Genomic DNA, 20,460 nt, shown 5'->3' with positions numbered 1-20,460 from the left:
TTCCACAGTCCCTGAAGTCTTTAAATGGAGACCAGTCTCTTCTGTGAGAAGAGACATGACAACAAATGAAATGCAAACTTCTGTGGCTTCTACGTGCTGTATCAATCACTCTGAATTTTGCTTCTCTTGCCAGCACTACAGGCTGGCTGTGGGCACCACCGCAGAGGCTGTGACAGCACTGGAAGAGAGCTGCCTCCAGCTGTGTCAGCACAAGTCCTCTCCCTCTGCACCAGTACCTTGGGGCCACTGAGCCTTGAGGAGCAGTGTCGGGCTCTCCTGCAGGTCTTTGTGCTGGCCTCCAAGTGCTCTGCTGATAACATGGAAGTGTCACTTGGCATCAGGCTGCGCTGTTCACATGAGCTGGACCCTGGACTTCAGCCAGCCTACCACTGAAGCGAGAGGGATCCCTGACATTATCATGTTATGCACATGCACAGTCTTCGCAGGATCAACAATTGAAATTATTGACTTTCAGAGGTAAAGTGTTATAATGGACAAGACTATTTGTGGCTGTATAAAAAAAACACTGTTGTTTTTGTCACTCATCTGCATAGCTCCCAAGGCTCCTGTCTTGCTGCCTTGCTCCTGTCTTGCCCAATCCATAAAAATTCAACAATTCCTGAAAAACACTAGAATCCCTGTGGAGCAAGCATGAAAGAAGACCAGGTCTGGCTACAGACTTACTATGTAACTTCAGCTAAGGCCTATCACTGCACACGTATCTCCTTTAATAAATAGGAAAATTAGACGCCCACCTCCCCGCCCCACCCCAGAAGTGTGCACTCTCAGAGCTGTACGAACATGTATGTAATTACTTCTGAGTGCTTGCCACACCATATATACGCACACCATACCCAGCCATCCAGAACTTTCCTTCTAAAAGTAATTTTTAAAACAGAACAAAGGGTTCAGCCTCAACTTCACTTTTTTTCTCCAGTGTGTTAAAAAAAAAAAAAAAAAAGTTGTTACATAATTGCTGTTACAGAAGAGACTAGCATTACATTTTCTACCACTCAGCACCCACACAGTTAGACCTTATTCACCTCAGGTACAAGAACACACGTGCTGACTTTGAATACATACCTCACAATTTCTGGTTCAATTATCATACAGCAGCTAATCATTCCCTTTGTTATGTATTAACAGCTGTTTGCCTTTCTGCATCATCGTTTTTTTCCCTTTATTCCTACTGTTTTTTAAGTGGTCATAATGAATAAACTTAGCACCTACAGCCATGGCTTCTTGCTTTAAAAGGCTCAAGAGAAAGAAAATTAATTAGAAAAAAAAAGTCTTTTTTGCATGATATCCAAAATTTGGGTCCTAATCCAAACCGCCTGTAATTTAAAAAGCAGAATATACGCCACAGGTATCTTGGCTGGCTGCATCAAGGGTGAAGTTTAACGGTGTCCTGCCCAGAGCCAATGTTACGACATTGCCAACCATTTCCTTCATTTTAACAAGTCCCCAGCACACACAGCATACCTAACACCCAATCTCCCTTATGATGCCCACCTGTTTTCCAAGAAAAACAATCTAAAGCCTTCTGGTTATCAAGGGTACTCCAAAAAAAAGAAACTGACTCCCTTTTTCCCTCTCACCAGCTGATTATGCTGGCTGCTCAAAGACATCTGACTGAAATCATCCCACGTTTGACAGCACTGGATGACCACCGGTCTTTTTGCCCAAATAACCCCTAAATTATACCAACAGGAACATTAACATTGCCAATAAAGTGTCCCTCTCCCTGCCAGGGAGGGAAAAGGACCATGACCATCTGTCTCTGGCCTACAAATGAGTTGTGTCGTGTCTGGTCAGCCAGCCTGCTCTGTCTCACCTGAAGCACACCTGGCCCACAAACCCCTTTCATCTCTGGCAGAGAAAGCCCAGTCAGTTGTTCTTCTCCACCAAATATTTCTATAGCTGAAAGCTCTGGGTGTTCTGCAGTGCCAAATACTTCGTAGCACGGGAGTCTCTGCAGCCTTTTCATATATTCAAATGCACAAACGAGCCAAGAAGCTTTGCATAAACAACTTGGTACAATGTGCTGAGATGCTGCTGTATTTCTGCATGACAAGTTCATTACCGTTTGGCTTCAGCTTATGCTGATGTACAGTGAAAAAGAAAAAGGAGTGAGTGAGAGAGACCCTTCACAGTTACATTAATTTCATTTTATTTAATAAAAAACAGTATCAGATTAAAAATACAAACACTTCGGGTGATTATCCAGCGTTTTCCCCTGTGTGCCTCATAGACCTCAGACCAACCAAGGATTGGGAGAAAAAACAAAAAACCAAAAAATAACACCAAACAATTTTGGCTGGAGCTGTAAAATAACGTTGCACCAATTAAATTACACCAAATATATTATTATACCTTTGAAATGGCTTTCAGACCAATAAATAAAAAAAAAAGACAAATTCAAATAAAAAAGTCAACTTTGTATTACAAAAAAATTAAATAAAAATCACAACACTAATAATAACAATGTGCAGTCAAGTTTTTTTTTTTTTTCTTCTCTTCTAGGAATGATAACATGCCAGTAAACATGTAACATGCCAGTAACATGCCAGTAAATCCCTACATAACATTTCCAGTTTGGCAGCAAGCAGTCACTCACTCATTCACATTTGTACACAAGGAAGCAGGCCTGGGCAAGAGCCTCGGGAGATACGAGCCTTTGGGGTGCTCCTCGAGCCTTTGGGGTGCTCCTCGCTTCCCTGCCACGACCAGCTGAGCTCCCTTCCCTTCATCCTGAAACCTCTATTAACCCATTCAAGGTTTAGCACCAGACCTGCAGGGAAGGTGTCAATCAGTGTAACCCCACCGACGTGATGCTCCAGCATGTCAGTGGGACACCACTGATCTACACCAGCTGAGGATCTGGCTCCTACGCTCCGGGGCACGAGTAACAAGCCGTGGCTGCAAAGCACATCCATCCTTGTTTCAGAAAGGCCATGGAGACTATACTGAGTTGTTTTTAAATGCACCACAGCAAACCTGTTAACTCAATACACTGCAAAACGGGTTGTTGATTTGGGATGGGCTAAAAGAGCACATGCAGGGCCTGTGAGAAGACGGGACATCTGAGTATCATACAGAGAGGTACACATCTACAGAGAAATGACCTGCAGTTGCCCTTCCTGAGCAAATGGACAGTGAGCCAAATTTCACTTGACCACCTGAGAGCACTCCTCTCACAGATTTCATGGTATTGATGCTGTTTACTCCAGGGCCAAATTTGGTCCAGTGTTTCACAATAAGTAAAGGTTCTCCATAGAAGAAGATTAACTGATTTAGGAAATCCAAGCTCATTCATCTTTATGCTAGGCACCCCAGCTGATTTTTAGGAGGACTAAACAGACTTAAGTACCAAGATACACCAAATAAGGAATCTGCAAGTGAAATAGCTCCCTGCCTCTGACACCAACGATTTGTGGGCTTATCTCAGATTCCCAGGGAATCCTGAGGAACCCCATTCCATTTCCACACAGTCTCTAGGACTTGGGATACAGTGGGCCAAATTCTTCTTTCAGTTCCAGTTACAGGGTAGGAGTCAGAACAGAGCCTGCCCCGTGCTCCTCTGCTCTGGGTATGTCTCTAGATAATTTTGCAGCTATGGAACCTTTGACATCATAGGCTGAAACCTGCCACCTACTCGCACCAGTGCATCTCCAAGACAGCCAGGGGCTATGTGCTCAAGGAAATGAGATTGAAATGGGCCTTAAGATTCCAGTTTGCCCGGGCCTGTCAAACACACAGTGCCTTTCTGACATAGGCGTACATTCAGGTAATCCAGTAGACCCATGTGGTACCTTTATGGGAGTTGAAGCCTTCAATCTGGATAGTTAGATATGTCTGAGAACACAAACACATATCCCTCTCATTTTTTTTCAAACTGGTATCATTGCACACAAAGTACCAGCTACACTATATAGAGCGTGGCCTGCAATTTTATGTTAACCATGTTATCAAATCTACCATTATCATTTCATTGCTCAGTTCTTTCTGCTCCATTACAACCTACCTAGAAACATTTTCATTTGGAGAAAGGCATCTTTCCACTAACTTTCTGACCTCTATCCATTTCCTACATGCTACAATCTTCTCCTTGCCTAACATTCTGGTCACAAATTACCTGTCACCCTCAAATACTACAAGCTAACAGCAAAGTGGCACCATTTGCTGACTTCGACTGAACTCTAGATTGGAGGGTCAGTTAACCCTTGAGACCCTTTGTTAGTTCCATCTTCGGGCATTCATCTGGCTGGCCATTTTGGAAGAGTCACACATTGAACACACAGGTTGAAATGCCTTAAAAGGTCATTTATCTGCTGATAACATCCATTCCTTCCAGTTCCCATCATCATTTCTGTGACTCTGTTTTTGCTAGTAGGAGCAGAGGTTGGAAACAATATTAGGGCCTCCTGCTCACTGAACAGCAACAGCTGTGGAGGGGCCAAGATCTGAATGCCTGCTCCACCTCTTTTCCACAGACACCTCGTGAGGTTATTCTGGGGTGAGCCTCTCAAATTATCCGTCCCAGAATGTGCTTAGAACCTCTCAGGCCACCATGGTGGAAGGGACCATGGTGATCACCTAGCCTGGCTTCCTGCATAACGCAAGCCAAAGATTTCCAATGTGCAATGACTGTATCCAGATGAATAACTTCAGGGGGAAATAAAGGCTGTCTTTCTAAAAGACATCCAAATTTGACTTGAAGAATTCAGTTCACTTCTTGATAAAGCTAATCCAATATTAATTACAAACCTCTCAAAACATGTGCCCCTCACTTCCAGTTTTAATTCTGTCTAGCTCTGACTTCAAGGCATCAAATCTTGATGCTTTTGTCTGCTAGATACTGATGTGATTTCATCACATATACAAAGACCAAAGGTTTTTCTCTGGTTAGGTAGGTAATATTTTGAGGACACAAAATCAGAGAAGTGTGAGATGGCTTCGGGTCTACTTCACTAGGAGTTCAGCTCAGTAGGTATAGTCAGCTCCCTTGAAGCAAAACCTACCATTGTCAGCAAATCAGTGACCTGGCCTACTCCATCATAAAGGTACACAGAAAAACTCCCTTCCCTCCCTTTCCATCTTCCCTCTGCTAGTTGAGCTTGTTGCAGATCTCTAGGGCTTTCTTGTAGACCTGAGTCACATCATCCATGTCTGTGAGAAGAGAAAAACTGCTGTCCCCCAGACGGTTGCGATAACGCTTTAGATATTGTGGCCGTGGGCGGTTCTGAAGTCCTTCGAAGTCTTGGATCTGGAGGAAATTTTCAGCAGAGACACAGCTCCGTATCCTCTGTCTGTTTGGCCTGTTCTCTTGCAAATCCAGCAAATCAAAGGAGTCACTGGACAAAATACTGTCGTCACTAATCACACTGGAAGGGCGACTGTAACTTCGAGGTAATGCATCCCCAGGCAAGACCACTTCTTCCATGGCCTCCAGTGTTGGTGTGTCAGGGCTAATCAAAGCAGATTCAGTGCTGCTGGTAGAATACTTGCTGTTATGTTTCAAGATACCCTTACGCCTGCAGGAATGACTGTAAGACCCATTTCTGGATGGCTCTGTGACCCCTGGAGAAGTGTCACTGTTTACTGTCTCATCATTATTGTCCAAGAGTTCAGAAGATTCACTTCGTTCTGGAGAGGAGTAATAGCCGGACTCCCTCTGCTGAGTCTTCTTTAAGATTCCTTTTTTTGGCATTAGTGAAGACTGCTTAGTGCCATATTTGCCCGCTACCTCTCCCTCCACAACACTTTTAATGGCTACGCCAGTCCTACACAACTCTTGCTCCAGCTTAAAAGCAGAGGGTAACACTGGGCTGACCACTCCTTCAATGAAACCTGCACTGTGAGATCGATGTTCACTGTTGCTCCTTTTCTTCAGGATGCCTTTGGGTCTCTTGGAGGTGGGTTTGGATGCATTTTCAGCTCCTCCTTCCTGGATGGACTGTGCAATGTCATTTTCCTTTTTTGATTTTTTCAGAGACCTTTGTCTCTCTAGTGTAACTTCAGGACCTTTGGGCTTAGAAAGGCACTTCATTTTGGTATCAGTCTCTGGTTGGAGGCCAGTAGAACGGTGATGCCAATCAATGAATCTTGCCAGCAATGGGGACTCAGAGTCCCTCATGGCATCACAGTCACAAACACTGCTCTTGTAGCCCCAGTTAACCCACCAGTGGTTGGCAATGTCTTCAATGGTTGCTCGGCGTTCAGGGTTCACCATCAGCATCCATCTGATAAGACCACGAGCATCTGTGGACAAAGAATGGAATATAAAATATTTAGAATACGGGCATTCTTAGTTTTGTCCATTTGGGCATTATGAGCATATGGGCATTAAATGTCTTAGTCCATTTAAATTGGAAGGGTGAAGTCAACCAAATGAGCAAAAATAATGCTTCTTACAACACGAGAAGTGAAAGGGGGCAAGGCTTTGGCCATCAGTCAATGTTGGAAAATGCATTTGTGTACTACTTCTTATCAGAAGAACATGATTTACCCTCACAAATGTACACTTGGTTATCAAAGACATTAATATTTGTACCATATTAATCAGTGAATAGTTCCATATTATTGAAGGAAGTCACCAACCTATTGACTCTAATCATTACAAAACTTAGAGGAAAACAAAGGGGAATTGGGGTGTTTTAAATGGTCGACACATTATTGCTTTTGCATTTATTTTTTCCATAAAAAGTGTAGTCTTCTGTATATTTTAAAACTATATTTTCATAAAGAGAGCAAGAAGGCAGAAATTGAAAGGGACAGTAAACAAATGATACAAGATAAATATTAATTTAAATATAATATGTTTAAGGCTGGAAGGAGTCATTATAACCAATGACCTGGACTTAGGTGATGCTTTTCCATCAGGTGACTGCTTAACGTGTTATCCTCTAAGTGGAAGTAAAAGCGAACGCAGTGGCATTAATTCAGATTCTGGCCTGCCTTCTTGGATAAGACTGCATCACTAAGCATTCGTCTTCTCTCTGCTTGTGATATACCACAGTGTAGAGGACTGATCTGTACCAGTATGTTATATCAGTTTACAGCTTGTCTGAACAATTCCACTTGCAATAGCTAACAGACCTTCCACTGTCATAGATCTAGTTAAAAGAGCCCATTACAGCTTCCCCAAGGCAATAAAATCTATCTGCTATAAAACTTTAATTTCAAAAGGGCTTTTGGTAAATGCTGTACCCAGATGGGAATTGATAGCAGATGAAGTCAGTAGGCAAATATTTTTTTTCTTCATCGTTCTAATATGACACCAAAACATGTTGGAAGCGGCTGGGAAAACCCTCCATTCTGAACTCCTATCAGCTCAATACATTGCCCTCACTCTTTTTTTATACCTGAGGTCTGTGTTGGCTCACGGTATTCTCCACTGCTGATCTGCCTGATGAGGTTCTTGTGATCAAAGCCATCAAAGGGCATCGTTCCATAAACCAGAGTGTAAAGCAATACACCAAGGGCCCAGCTGTCAACCTGAAATACAGACAATGCATGTGAATCCCAGGAAAAAGCTGATCACCACCCTTCTCACTGCCATTAGCACCACAAGGGCAGCATCACATCCCACTGCGCCTACTGATGGGCAAACCAGTATCTAACATCTGACTAAACACAGGCAAATAAAAGCAAACGAAGACAACTTGAGAACTTGCAGTATGGGAGAGACCCAAGTGAACCCGCATGCGCAGTAACACAGGCATTAAGACTAACCCTCAAGAACACTATCGTCAAAGACATCCTCATAACATCACAGAAAAGCCGACCCTTCTTACCTCTGGGCCTCTGTAAGGTCGTCCATTAACTATTTCAGGGGAAGCATACAGTGGGCTTCCACAGAAGGTCTGTAGAAACTTGTCTTTGTGATAAAGGTTGGAGAGTCCAAAATCAGCGATCTGCAAGTAGAATTGCACAAGGTATCTGTAGTATTAACAATATCTTAATGCAACAGAAAATCCTCTATCAAGAAAGACTTAGCTATATTTGACCCTGCTGTAGGGCAGAGGTCTCACTGTGGATAATCTCTCAAGTTTCCTGGCCAACCCATCATTCTATGATTTTTTGACTTTTCTCTCTAAAGATCCTCCAGAGGAGAAGAGTCCCCAGGTTAAATCCTCCATGTTAGGGATAAGGATGCTTTGGTCCCATTCACAGTCGGTCACTGACTGACTGCACAACCAACTGTCAGTCACTAATTTTATCCTGGATGAATTGCATATGCTTGCAAAGATGATCTCCTATTGTGAGGCACTGGGCCTGCTGTCCACTTCGTGCTTTTCATCTTGTATCATCATTAATACCAAAGGAAAGCAAGCAGAAAGTACTACCGTTCTTATCGCACACATGCAAGCCAAAAGCCAAGACCTTTAAATCCAACAGGAGAAGTCAGGCAGGAGTGTCACAGGAAACTAAGCATTACAGAAGAAAGTGATTTTTAAAATCATCTGGAACTTAGTTACACTTTAAGGAGGGGGAAAGTGAGGCACTCACTAACTCTTCCAGATTCAGGGACTCCAGCTGAGGAATCTGAGCTGTTAAGCACACAAGATGTCTATCATGAGATAATAAACACAAGTCTGGTTCCTAATGGGAAACAATGGGCCCAAATCCGGCTTTCCCAACACAAACAAAACTTCACTTGAGACTGTTGGGAATTTTGCCCATGTAGGAATTGCAGGATCAGGTCCAAATATTTTGTTTACTTCAATTCTCTGTTCTTGTTCTTACAAAACAAAGGCTGAGGATAGCAACACCAAAATACTCCCACAACCTTTGCAGTTCCTTTGTTTCTCTAGCACAAGGCAACACATCTCATTTTTTATCTTGTTTAAAACCCAAACGCTTCTGTTTCCCAGAGGTACTTTTATTACTGCCCACTATTGACATAAGGCATATAAAAAAGACATAAAGCACAGGCATAAAAAAGGTATTACAGCTATAAGACACAGGAGTTTTCTCCAGGTTTCCTTCACATACTTCAGGCCTTTTCTACTGGAACAAAATTAAATCCCAGGAATTTTCACAAGAGAAAATTCAAGAAAATATAAAGTGAATGGAAAAGAGAAGGATTTACATCATTCACTCCTGACTTTCTAAAATGTGTGTCATCAGTGCCTTTAGTACCTGTTTAAATGCAATGTCTAGCGAACTCTTGGGAGACATAAAGTCTTTGTGGCTACTATCTAAACTCCTACAGTTATACCTAAAAATGTCACAGCTGAGACCAAAATGAACAGGGTTGGTGAAGTATGGGCAGAAGTTCCCAATTTTATTTCTTTACCCCAAAATAGAAATATATATACATACACACACACTTTATAAATAGATATAAATGCATAGATATAGAGACTTTCATGTAAGAAATATAAACTTTTTTATAAGATGTAATTTTCCCAAGATTTTTAAAGTCACAGGGCAAATATGAGATTTCATGCTTCACCTTATCCTATTGTTCTGCTTGTTCAGGTGTTCCACTGACAATTTTGTCGCATAATATCCTGCTCAAAAAGCAGGTGATTCCTATTCATTAATGTTAATTCATCTCACCACATCCATTCATAGTTCGAAGTCACTCGGTCCCTCAAACAGCGTATTATCAAGCCACAGCAGAAAATTCAACCCTTATATAAATGTGGTTTGTAAAATCTTCATTGTATGGCTGGAATGTCATTGAAAACAGCTGGTGTACAACTGCAGTCTGCAAACATATTCTCATGGCTCAGATTGCACTTAATTGCTCTAAATTCCATTTTCTTATCAAGTCACCCTGCCTGGCTTGCAGGAAGTTGGTTTTAAGCCTTATGAAGTGTGCCCTGTCAATCAGGGGAAGAATGGGATCATTTCAGTGTTAAAAATTCATGCTGGTCATTGAGTTTTATTTTAGTTCAGGATGCAGCTAAGACAAGGACAAACACTGCACAGTGTGATTCCTTAAGAAAATACATTCCCTTAACACCATGGAATGTATAAAATGTATGTGGATGTGCATGAATATATATATATATATATATCTATAGGGATACACATACCATTGTTCACACTAAGAAAGTCTCAGACTTGGGCATTCATGTTTTCATTTTGACCATTCAGGAAAAGAGTATTTATGTTACAGTCCACTCCCATACTCACAGACTGATGTTTATCAGCTTTTCCCATTAAAACTGTCATGCCCCCCCAAAACAAGATTAATTGAAGCCAACATTACTTCATGTTCTTGGCACTTAAATGGAACTAAGGCATCAAGTCAAAAAAACTTCCTAAATTGGGAGGAGCAGGGAAATGGACTTTTATCCCCCTCCCTTCAGGAGGTGTATGTTTCATATTTACTGTTAGCTATGATAAACCAGATGTAATTTATTGGTTCAGTGTGGACTATAAATTCCATGAAGTTCACACTCATGGAAATTGTCAGTTTTATCCCATTTAGGAATCTGTCTCTTTGTACTGTAGATAGAGAAATAATTAGGTCTCTTAAACCAAATGAAACGTATGTGCAGTCAGTGAGACTTCCAGCAAGGTAAATCCCAATTACATGTACTTACACTGTATATATGAAACCCTCATGGGTTTTTAGTGGTTAGTCTGATTGGTGTCCCCTTACCAGCCCAAGAGAAAGTGCAGTTAGAAGGATTATGTTACTATTATACTTGCATTTTTCTCTCCTTCTATCACTTTGGGGTTGATCATACAGTTTATGTCAACCTCTTCTAGACATCTCTTTTAGGTACAATTCCCAGCCCAGGAGCTGCCACAGCCCTACTGTGAACAAGGAGGCCCCCTCCATTGTGCCAGGTGGCGTGACAGAGGTGTCCCTGGGGGCAGGTTGTGGCAAGGGGCAGGGACGCAGGGTCTGGATAAGCCATCAAGAGGCACCAATTCCCTGGCTGCCGCACTGGGCAACAGTTTCTCTCATCCCCTCCTTTTAGGGATGTAGATACTGGGGAGAGCGGCAGTGCTTGGCGACATGTGACGTGATTCTCATCAGGCCAAACTGCAGGAGCTATGGGTGAATGGAGGCAGCTACATCCTTGCCCCGCTGCTATTTCTTCTAGTAAATTCATACATACAATAAACCAAAAACTAGCATCCTCAGTCCCTTTGAAAACTCATGAAGAGAAGAAGGCTCCCCAAAAGGCTTTTTTGAAGACCACCAAAGGCAGACGCCTAAAGCTGTCACAAGTTTCTTCCCACAAAGGGCTTTCTAACTCACCAACTCAGGGCAGTTCTTTCAGTGCTTGGGGACTGCCTGAGCCGTGCTGCCTGTCTGATACTATGAACAATGATATTCTCTTAATGGGATAAAAATGCCAGTGAGAGGCTGCTCTGCCACTGCATGGTGGGGGCAGCAGCTGTACCCACCCCCAGAAACCCAGGGCAAGCAGACAGGGCAGCTCTGAGTCACCTGGAGCCGGAAGGTGGAAGTCACCAAGTGCAGGCAGCTGAAAGGAGAACGGAGTAAATTTCAAGGTGAACTGTGCTGTTAGCAGCTGGCACATGGATGAGGAAAGAGGGGTTTGTACACACTGCAGAAACCTCAATTTCATTGCCACATTATTTCTTTAAAGAACATGGCACCATGAACAAAGTAAGAAAGCAAATGAGGCTGCAGCGTCTTGGTGAGGTTTAGCTCCAGGATTGTACCCCACTATTGACCTCCGCAGCCAGGCTAGATCCCAGGAGAAACATACACACTCAGGGTTTCTGCAAGATAGTTGGGTGCGTATCTGGGGGGGCAAGGTACTGTTTGATTAGTTGGCTGGATGAACTCCTTGTACCCCACAGATCTGCATGCATGTTCAGTCTCACAAGTGTTTAAAACTCATTTTATTCACTTGTATTTGCTGCATGTAGGGGGTTTAAGTAATAGTTTGCAGGAAATATCAGCACATACACGAAGTCCCTGGGAAACATAATAATATACTACAGATCAGATCACTTTCTTCCCCTCATCACCCTCTACCTAATTTTTTGTCAGCTTTCAGACACTGGTGTTTCATAGTTGCTGTAGTCCAACACATGACTGTTGCCAGAGACTTTTACTCTTTCAAAAAAGCTGTTTATGTCTCCATGCACTGTTTCATGCCCTTCATTTAATTAGCTAAAATTTAAAAATGGTTTCCAAGTTAGTGTAGTATCATGTAAAATGGCTTGGGGCCCTTTTAGGTCAGATAATAATTTCTAATGGATTACTTGTCCTCTTTATTTCCTGTTCTAAAAGTATTTCTTAAGTTGCTATACATGGATCTATTTTTACCACAACTTATTTTTTCTTCACATTACTATGACATGCTTGTGTATATGATAATGTAGAGATCACTGGCTTCTTCAGAAAGATGTATGTAGTTGCACACTGCACCCAAGAACAAAGGGATTACTTTCATTTTCTCGTTCTTGGAACCAAACTGACAATTTTGGAGGTGCTTTGTAACCCACTGAATGAAATATAAATACTGAGAAAGTACAGATAAGACTATCACTCCATTTCTAGAAAATGCCTTCCACTGAGTATTTGAAGCCATCAGTCAATACCAAACCCCAAACTGCATATTTCCTTTTTTTGTCTGAATAAACCATATTTAAATACTCTCAGAATGAGAATCTGATAAATTTGCTACTAATAAATAATTTACAGCTCCATATGTGTTTCCTTGGCAACAGTTACTGTTTAGTGAAACAAAGAAATAGGGTAAAGTAAGATTTTGTGCAAGTAACATAGAAACCACAGTAACGTATTCAAAGCTTCAGCATCAGGGAAATAGTGGCAGTGTGCTTAATATCAAGTACTCAAAGCTGATCTTAGTCACAAGGTGTAAAAAACCAGAAAGCAGGAAGAAAAAGGAAAACAATTCAAAAAGACCTGTCTTGAAGTAATCCAAATTCAAACACTACTGACAGTAAGATGTATGAAATACCAACCGCCTCCAAAGTTCGGTCTATTTGTTAAGCTTTGTGAGACCCTTTGCAGAAACAGTTACCAGGGGACAGCAAGGGAGCTTGCGGCCACCTACCCACACCAAGGCAGCCTCACGCTCAGAGGTGTGCCTTACAGTTTGCAGAGAAGTAACTGAGGAAAGGCTGGAAATATGCAAAATACCTACCCGGTAGCTGAAACACACCACCCCGGTTCAGTAAATGGAAGCCTTCAAGAAAAAGATGACCAAATGATTGGAAGGGATGTGGGGGGTTACGGCTACCCGAGTTTCTCCCACAGCAGTGCCACTCACTATGGCAGCTGAAATGCATTTGTGGTTCTGAAGGCCCTGGGTCAGCTCCATAGTCTGGACACAAACACATAGCTACCTGTCCCTGCCCCATCCTCCTGCTCTCCCATAAAGAAGAGAGGGGAGGGAGCAGAGCTTTCTGACAAAGCACAGCTCCCCGGGGGCTTGGAGGCGTGATCGGTTTTGCATATGAGGACCACAGTGCAGATCCAGGCCACCGCAGCTAGCAAATTCCCCAAATTCCTCTTCTCTCTCAAGAATTCTCTGATTAGCTGGGAAGATAGTTTGGCGTGTAATGCGGAAAGAAAGGTCATCCTGCCTGCGGAAGCCTGTTTCGTATACAATGTCCTAGAAAGGCTACTTTTTGTTTCAGTGCTGCTGAGAACAGCTGGGGCTGCTGCAGCCATCATCCCTGTAGGAACAGGAGTGGCGAGGTTCGCCTTAACACTGGATGTTAACAGCAAAACATCCAAGTATTGCATTGGATGGGCTTTCTGTAAAAACTATTTTTAGAAACCACATATTTATGTGCCTTTAATCCACTAGTTGATCCAAGTTAGCTTCTGTCATCAGCCTTACAGACATGGCAGCTACCATATGTTACTTTCCATTTCCATTGCACATCAGCTTAAAATGAAGACAATCTCTCCAGTGTGAAGCGCAGAAGGCAGCGCATGCAGCCCCATGGCTTTCAGTGGAGACAAAATGAAGATCTGGGCTATTTAGATATCTGGCTATGCAGGGAGCTCCTCACTTACTTTGTTAATTAAGCAAGGATGCCCAAGTATCAGCAGAAACTCTTTGGTGTCCCTCCCTCTATTTGTTTGCCCATAGATGAGTGCACCCAGCCACCCTCGAGTCCAGCTACCCAGGGAGGAACAAAGCTGAAAGTGAAACAGGTTCAGCCACCTGGAACCTACATTTATCTCTACATTATTTATCTTTGTAGTACAGCTATTAGGAAAAAAAGAAGATGGGAAAAAAAGGTCATTCCCATGCTTTCACTGGGGAGAAATGACATGGAAATAACATCACTGACATCACTATCCAAAGTATACATTTATGTCTGCAGTTCCAAAGCCATTTCCTAATGAAGCACATGTGCTTTGCTAGGTTTATTTTGAAACTCCATTTGCTTATTTTCCAGCCATGATCAAAAGGACATTCAGAGTGTTCTGTAGGAGGCACTTGAATCCTGTAGACCTGGACAGTTTTTTCCTACCCCAGCAGCAGCCAGCAATAATATCATTCATACAATAAACCTGACAGCATGAAATGCTCTGCTGTTTCCTACCAGTAAATAGATACTGCTTTGGGAATTGTGGACCTTGCGTAGCAGGGCAGGGCCTTCTCCCCCAAATTATGCAAACCTTCATTTAGCATGTATGACTGGTCACCCCAACCTCCAAACCCTCGAGCCTCTTGCCAGATGCTGTTGCTTAGTAGCTGTTGCCATAACACTGGCTCTTCTAATACCTTGGATAAAGATGTTACAAAACATGTAAATCCATTCTGAGAAGCTGAGAAAAATAATCCTACCTTAATATTAAAATTGTCATCAAGAAGGATGTTTTCCAATTTTAGGTCCCTGTGGACAACACCGTTCTGAAACAAGGAAGAAAAAAACCGGGGGAGTACGTGAGAAAATAGTGGGAAAATTAAAGGTGAGCTGGCAGGGTGGTCTTTGCATTGACATTTCAGGGCTGATTTCACTGTCATAACCGGCACGGCCCAGTGACTAGTGACAGGCGATGCATTAGTCATTTGGTGTGTGGTTAAGGGAAGAATGAATGGAATCTGTCCTCCCACAAAGCCTCTAAAACAGCAGGGGGGTTGGGGGATGGAGGGCTGGAGGGTGTCTTTTCGGAACTTAATTCCAGCCTGGATCCTGCCCCCACTGTGTGAAAGCAATATATTCTCCTCAGGCACCAGAAAACAGTATCTGTCAATGACGCTAGTCCTTACAAAAGCCCTTATTCCGCCAATGTGCAGCCATGTGGATTGGGGGAGTTACAATCCTAAAGCACTGTAAATGTTAGGGATGGAAGCGAACAAGCTGGGTTTAGGTCAGAGCCTTCTGTAAAGAAATTTGGGGGAAATTAACTGCACAGGGAAAGGTGTGCAGCTTTTCAGCGCTGCACAGTGAGGATTTTGAAAACCTCCTTTGTTTATCAAAATGCAAGTGGAGATTAAAGTGTTTAAGAATCCAAATAAAAAATCATCTGCTCATTGCCTTTAGTTTCATGCAAGTTTTGGCTCTATGCAGTTGGTTCATAAGCAGTGATAAAAGGACCATGACAACAGCCAGTCAGCTACCTGGCATCTAACTGCTTAAATTGTCATTCTAGTGGGTACCATGATGGATAAAGTCATTAGCAAAAGGCATCTTTCTAGTGCTACCGCTACATCTGGAAAAGTTACTTTTGCCTATTCAGAATGAATGCATACTAAAGCTCATCCGTGAAAACTCCTACCCTTCTCTTGGCTTTTTTCTTTCATATATCTTATCTCCTATTCTAAAGTTGCTCACTTGTATATTCAAATTGCAAACTATCATTCATTTGAATGTATTAATATTAATGTTGTAGAAATTCTATGGGATGCCTTTTCTAGTTAATGTTGTTAATTTTTTTTTCTTTAATGTCAGAAGAATTATTTCAAAGGCAAAAATGCAATGTAGGGCTAATGTAAGGGAGTGGCTGGTATCTGCCATAACACAGGAAAACATCTTTAGTCCTTAAAAACAGGCAGTGAACTACTGTAGCACTTTTAATGATGATCTGTTGCACTAATATAATCATATGCTGTGATACTTAATAATGAATGCTGTTGCCTCAGACATGCTTTAACATATATAAGTAACTAATCAGTCTTCAAATAGCATTTTTAATATCAAATATATTGCTCACCTTGTGGCAGTAATGTACAGCAGAGACTATCTGTCGAAAGAAGTGTCTTGTCTCTCTTTCACTTAATCTCCGCCTCTCACTGATGTAATCATACAGCTCTCCTTTACTTGCATATTCCATGATGATCACAATCTTATCTTTATTTTCAAACACTGCACAAGATAAAAGAAAAAAACACCACTGTTGATTCAACACGTTTGAAAACTGACACTTTAAAGAGTGAAGAAGACTCAGAATGACTGAATCCATCCTATATCACCACTGCAGCCTGGAGAGAGGTATTACCAATCCCACTGCAAAAACCAAGTTCCAAAGCTAAATTTTTCTCAGAGGAAGTTTACAATATTTCAGATCAAGAGAGGAAAGTGGAGGCTATCTTCACTTTCATATGGCTACATGAAAGAGGCTCTTTGCCTCTATTAATACAGGGTCACAGGGCAGCAACATCAACTTGATCCTAATGAGGTGAGGTGGATACCTGTGCCAGCAACACCTGAATACTAACACCTGCCCCAACAGGGACTGCCTCTTACCAATAGTCCTCTTGAGGCCAAAGGACCAAAGAAAACAAGAGCTTTCATATAATTTGGAAAGGGTTAATAGAAAGCATAATAAACTGTCTCCAACGACTGGCTGATACAGGATTGCCATTTGGCTTGTAACGACTGTTGGTTGGCTCTTACCTACCATCAAAATCCAGTAAGTCAATTGATGTATGTGTCCTCTTCCAGCCCAGCTCTGTGCAACAGCACGGTGGGCACAGCAACTTGAGCTAGAAGCGGCTCCAATGTCTCTGGAGCTGTACAGCTCTTGTCAGTATGGCTCTGCACCCTGTCTCATGCACGCAACTCATGCTCAAGCTTACTTATCTCCTGCCTCCACTGCGTGTCCCATCATCTGCTGTACATACATCCTTTGCCACTTGCGCAGAGCTGGCAGCAATGTGTAACTCCCATACAAGCAGTGCAAGGAACATTCATCCAATACACGTCACAACTTGACTGTTCTTTAGGACTGAAGGCACTCTGTGCCACATGCTGTCAAGAACTTCACTGAGAGCTGCAGATAACTAAATATTTAATCTAGTAAAGCAGACTGTGAGTAGTTTCAAATTGCCATAGTGCCCTGGCTGCTACATAGTTTTTCCATTCTGACACCAAAAATCCACTGGAAACTTCCTGCACCTGCCGTAAATAACCACTGCTCATATTAAAACATGGTGATTTTCCTTTTCTTTCTATCTGTGGCAGCAGCCTGCTGAGGCTAGGTCACAACGGCAGCAAAGCATCTGCAAATCAACGAGGTTACAGGGGTTATTACAAATGGATGCTGGTTTTGACCAGCTCTACTGGAATGATGCCTTCCTATCTTTAGCAAAGCTCTGCCAGTAGTCATTAGCGTTTAAAAAAACAAAAATAAAAAAAAAAACAACTTCAGCTTTTGCAGTGGAATGTGAAGCTGCCTTTCTCAACACAGATATTTACTGCTTTTAGGCTTTGTCTCGTGTCCTCTCACACCTTGTCACTCAACTCCACAAGCCAAAGCCTCTGCAGTTCCCTCTAACACCCCTGAAGCCCAGCCAAACAGCTCTGATAAAAGGGAGAGCAAACAGCCAGATAAAACCAGCCGCTTACTTGTCTGCTGGCCTCACGGTATCCCAAAGAGGAGGCTCCTGCCAGTGATTGCATCCTATGTGCATCCTCATTAGCAATAAACTTCAGAAACTGGAAGAGCCGTCTCTGGATGGATTACACTTACAGTATCCTCTCCAAGAATGACAGAATGATATTGTCTGGGAAAACTAAGCATGCCCTGTGCCATATAGGGAAGTGCAGTGATGTGCTACCAATAAAGCAGTGATGCACACACTCGTTTCTCTAAGCCTGGAAAGGCTTGTTAGATACAGGGTTGTTTAGGAAGGTAAAGAGTTTCAGTAGGCTGAGACAAATCACTAAAAATGCTCTTATTTAAGAGTTTTTATTTAAAACAAACAAACAACAACAACCCCAAAACAATCCCCCACCTACTCAAAAAAAACCAACAACAACCCCAAAACAATCCCCCACCTCCTCAAAAAAACCCACCCTGATTTAATGAGTTAGGGGTTTTTACATCATGAACATAGAGGCAAAGCTGCCACGTGGCACCACTGATCTCAGTGGACTCTCATGGGAGTGCACACTCCAACAATACCAGCCAAGGACCACCCTGAGCGCAGGGGGACATTTGCCTCACCAGCGGGGCACAGATGGGGTCAAAGGGGCCCTCAACTCTTCCCACCCCACTGTCCCAACCGCTGATGCCCCACCAAGTGTTCAGTGCTGCTGAGGACAGTAACAGCAGTAACAGCCCTGCTACCATGGCGCATTCTTCCAGACTGTGTTTTTGTTAAAGTTTTGCCTTCATCACTCAGTCATGAGAGCTTTCTCACATCATCCTTGATGTTCTCCAATTACAAATTCCAGAATCTAATTTTTCTGGACTAAAATTTGCCATATTAATACAAGCCTTGATCCAGACATATTCTCCTGCATTTCTAAAGAAACGAAGCAGAAAGCACTCCGTTTGGTGGAATGCATGTTTAAAGGTACTTTCCATCTTAAACTTTCTCTTATGCCCTCTAGGAAACTGAGATAATACCTTAAAGTTGAGTTTAGGAAAGCATAAGTGACTGTTCCAAATTTTTAATTTTTGTCGTAAAACTGCACTAGAATCAATGAGAATAGAAGCAACCCAGTAACTTGTATTTGGGTTTCAGTTTATCAGTGTACTCAGGACAAACTGGCACATTCTTTTTCTTCACAAGGGAGCATTGTGAGAAGGACACTGCCCTTGGACTTAGATGACATTACAGAGACCTCCTCAGCATCATCATAGCTGAACATTACAGAGTTAAACAGCAATCCATCTCTTCACCAAGGAGCAGAGGTGAATGGAGAATCTTTTTTTTTCTCCAGGGATGGGGGAGGTATTTTCTTACAACTGCATCATTTCGGTTCAGAGCACCTCCATTGTATCAGCTGAATCTCACGAGAGGGCATGCAGCTACCTTCCCGCAGAGAGGGAACTGAACAGCAGACAAAAACATCTTAAATGAGAGCTGCCACTGAAGAAGGGAGCGGAAAGGCACTAGGTTTTACATCTAGACACACACACAATCTTAAAGAGGAATTCAGTGGTCAAAACTATCAGGCACGTGACAAGGTGGTATTCTGGCAAGTCTCAGACTATCAGCCACGCACACAATGAATTTTCAAAGTAGTAGTTAGGATGCCAGGCAGGTTTCATACAGACACCTCTGAATTTCCCTTCTGAGCACAGTATGTAGCTTTATAACCATATGCTCCAAGAAAGCATTGTGGCCAGTGGCTGGGGGGAGAGGAGGGCATTAATTAAAGGCTGGATTGACTTACTGCAAATAATAATGAGGTAATAAATATACTGCCCTGTTAACACCTGGGCTGTAACCTGCAGGCTGATGATGGACGGATTGCCTCCATATAGCTTCTGGGGCTGCTTGGTTCACTCTTTGTTTTTGTTGCAGATGATTTATTACCTGCCATCCTACTGCATATTCATTCTGAAACTCACCCCACCTAGAAGTGTGCCTAAACCCTGGCTGCACCTACTGCCAACTGCGAAGCATGGCTTCAGCAGAATGCTGCACCTCAGGAACATCCCACAGCCTGCTACTGATGGGACGGCCATGCCGTACATGCCTGCTCCTCAACCCTGACCAAGGTCAAGGGCAGGAGAAAGGTTATGTGTAAGGAAGATGGGGCTGTTCTTACTTCTTTCCAACCATTGATACTCTGCAAACAATTGGCCAAATAAGGTAAGTGGAGAACTGTCACCATCAACACCCAGATGCGGTAGCAGGAGAGATGGCCTGTCAATCACGAATCAAGAGATGTGGCTTGCTTCGATACAAGGCACAAGCTCCATGTATTAAAGGAGACAGCAGCAGGAGAAATGCTTGCTACAAGTGTCATTTATTTCTGAGCCACTCTATTTCCAGCACTCTGCAAGCTGAGTTACACGGAGAGCTGCAGCAAGACCTCACCGTGGTGGGAGGGCTGCTGCACTACCTTAGCCACGATGGTCAAGTGCTGCAGGGTAGTGGTTGCAAAACAATAGCACTCCTTTGCTGACAGAGACTGCAGGATTAAGGATTGACTTCTGAGATGGCTACGTACACTTCTACCTGGCCACAGGGGAGGAGGCAGGGACAGCACTGTGAGAGCACATCGGGAACAGGATGGGAGCAGGAACGGGATGTATCACAAGGTGCAAGGAACAATGTGATTGTA

The 20,460-nt window shown here is 42.8% G+C and overlaps 1 protein-coding gene across 2 annotated transcripts in view; it reads right to left on the bottom strand.

Moving 5' to 3' along the window:
* Nucleotides 1-2,146: 2,146 nt before the first annotated feature.
* The window catches only part of NUAK1 (NUAK family kinase 1), a 49,548-nt gene continuing 31,234 nt past the window's right edge, over nt 2,147-20,460 (bottom strand). For both annotated transcript variants that reach the window (XM_055807794.1, XM_055807792.1), the window contains 5 exons: nt 16,151-16,302; nt 14,781-14,846; nt 7,797-7,916; nt 7,365-7,497; nt 2,147-6,261 (listed from right to left, as the gene is read on the bottom strand). In XM_055807794.1, coding sequence (XP_055663769.1) covers nt 5,108-6,261; nt 7,365-7,497; nt 7,797-7,916; nt 14,781-14,846; nt 16,151-16,302 — 1,625 coding nt within the window. In that variant the 3' untranslated portion in view covers nt 2,147-5,107. The remainder of the gene's footprint in view (nt 6,262-7,364; nt 7,498-7,796; nt 7,917-14,780; nt 14,847-16,150; nt 16,303-20,460) is intronic.

This window comes from Falco peregrinus, chromosome 6 (assembly GCF_023634155.1).
Source record: "Falco peregrinus isolate bFalPer1 chromosome 6, bFalPer1.pri, whole genome shotgun sequence".
Classification (NCBI taxonomy): domain Eukaryota; kingdom Metazoa; phylum Chordata; class Aves; order Falconiformes; family Falconidae; genus Falco; species Falco peregrinus.
The sequence above is the reverse complement of the archived record's forward strand: the minus strand, read 5'-3'. Positions and strand labels throughout refer to the sequence as shown.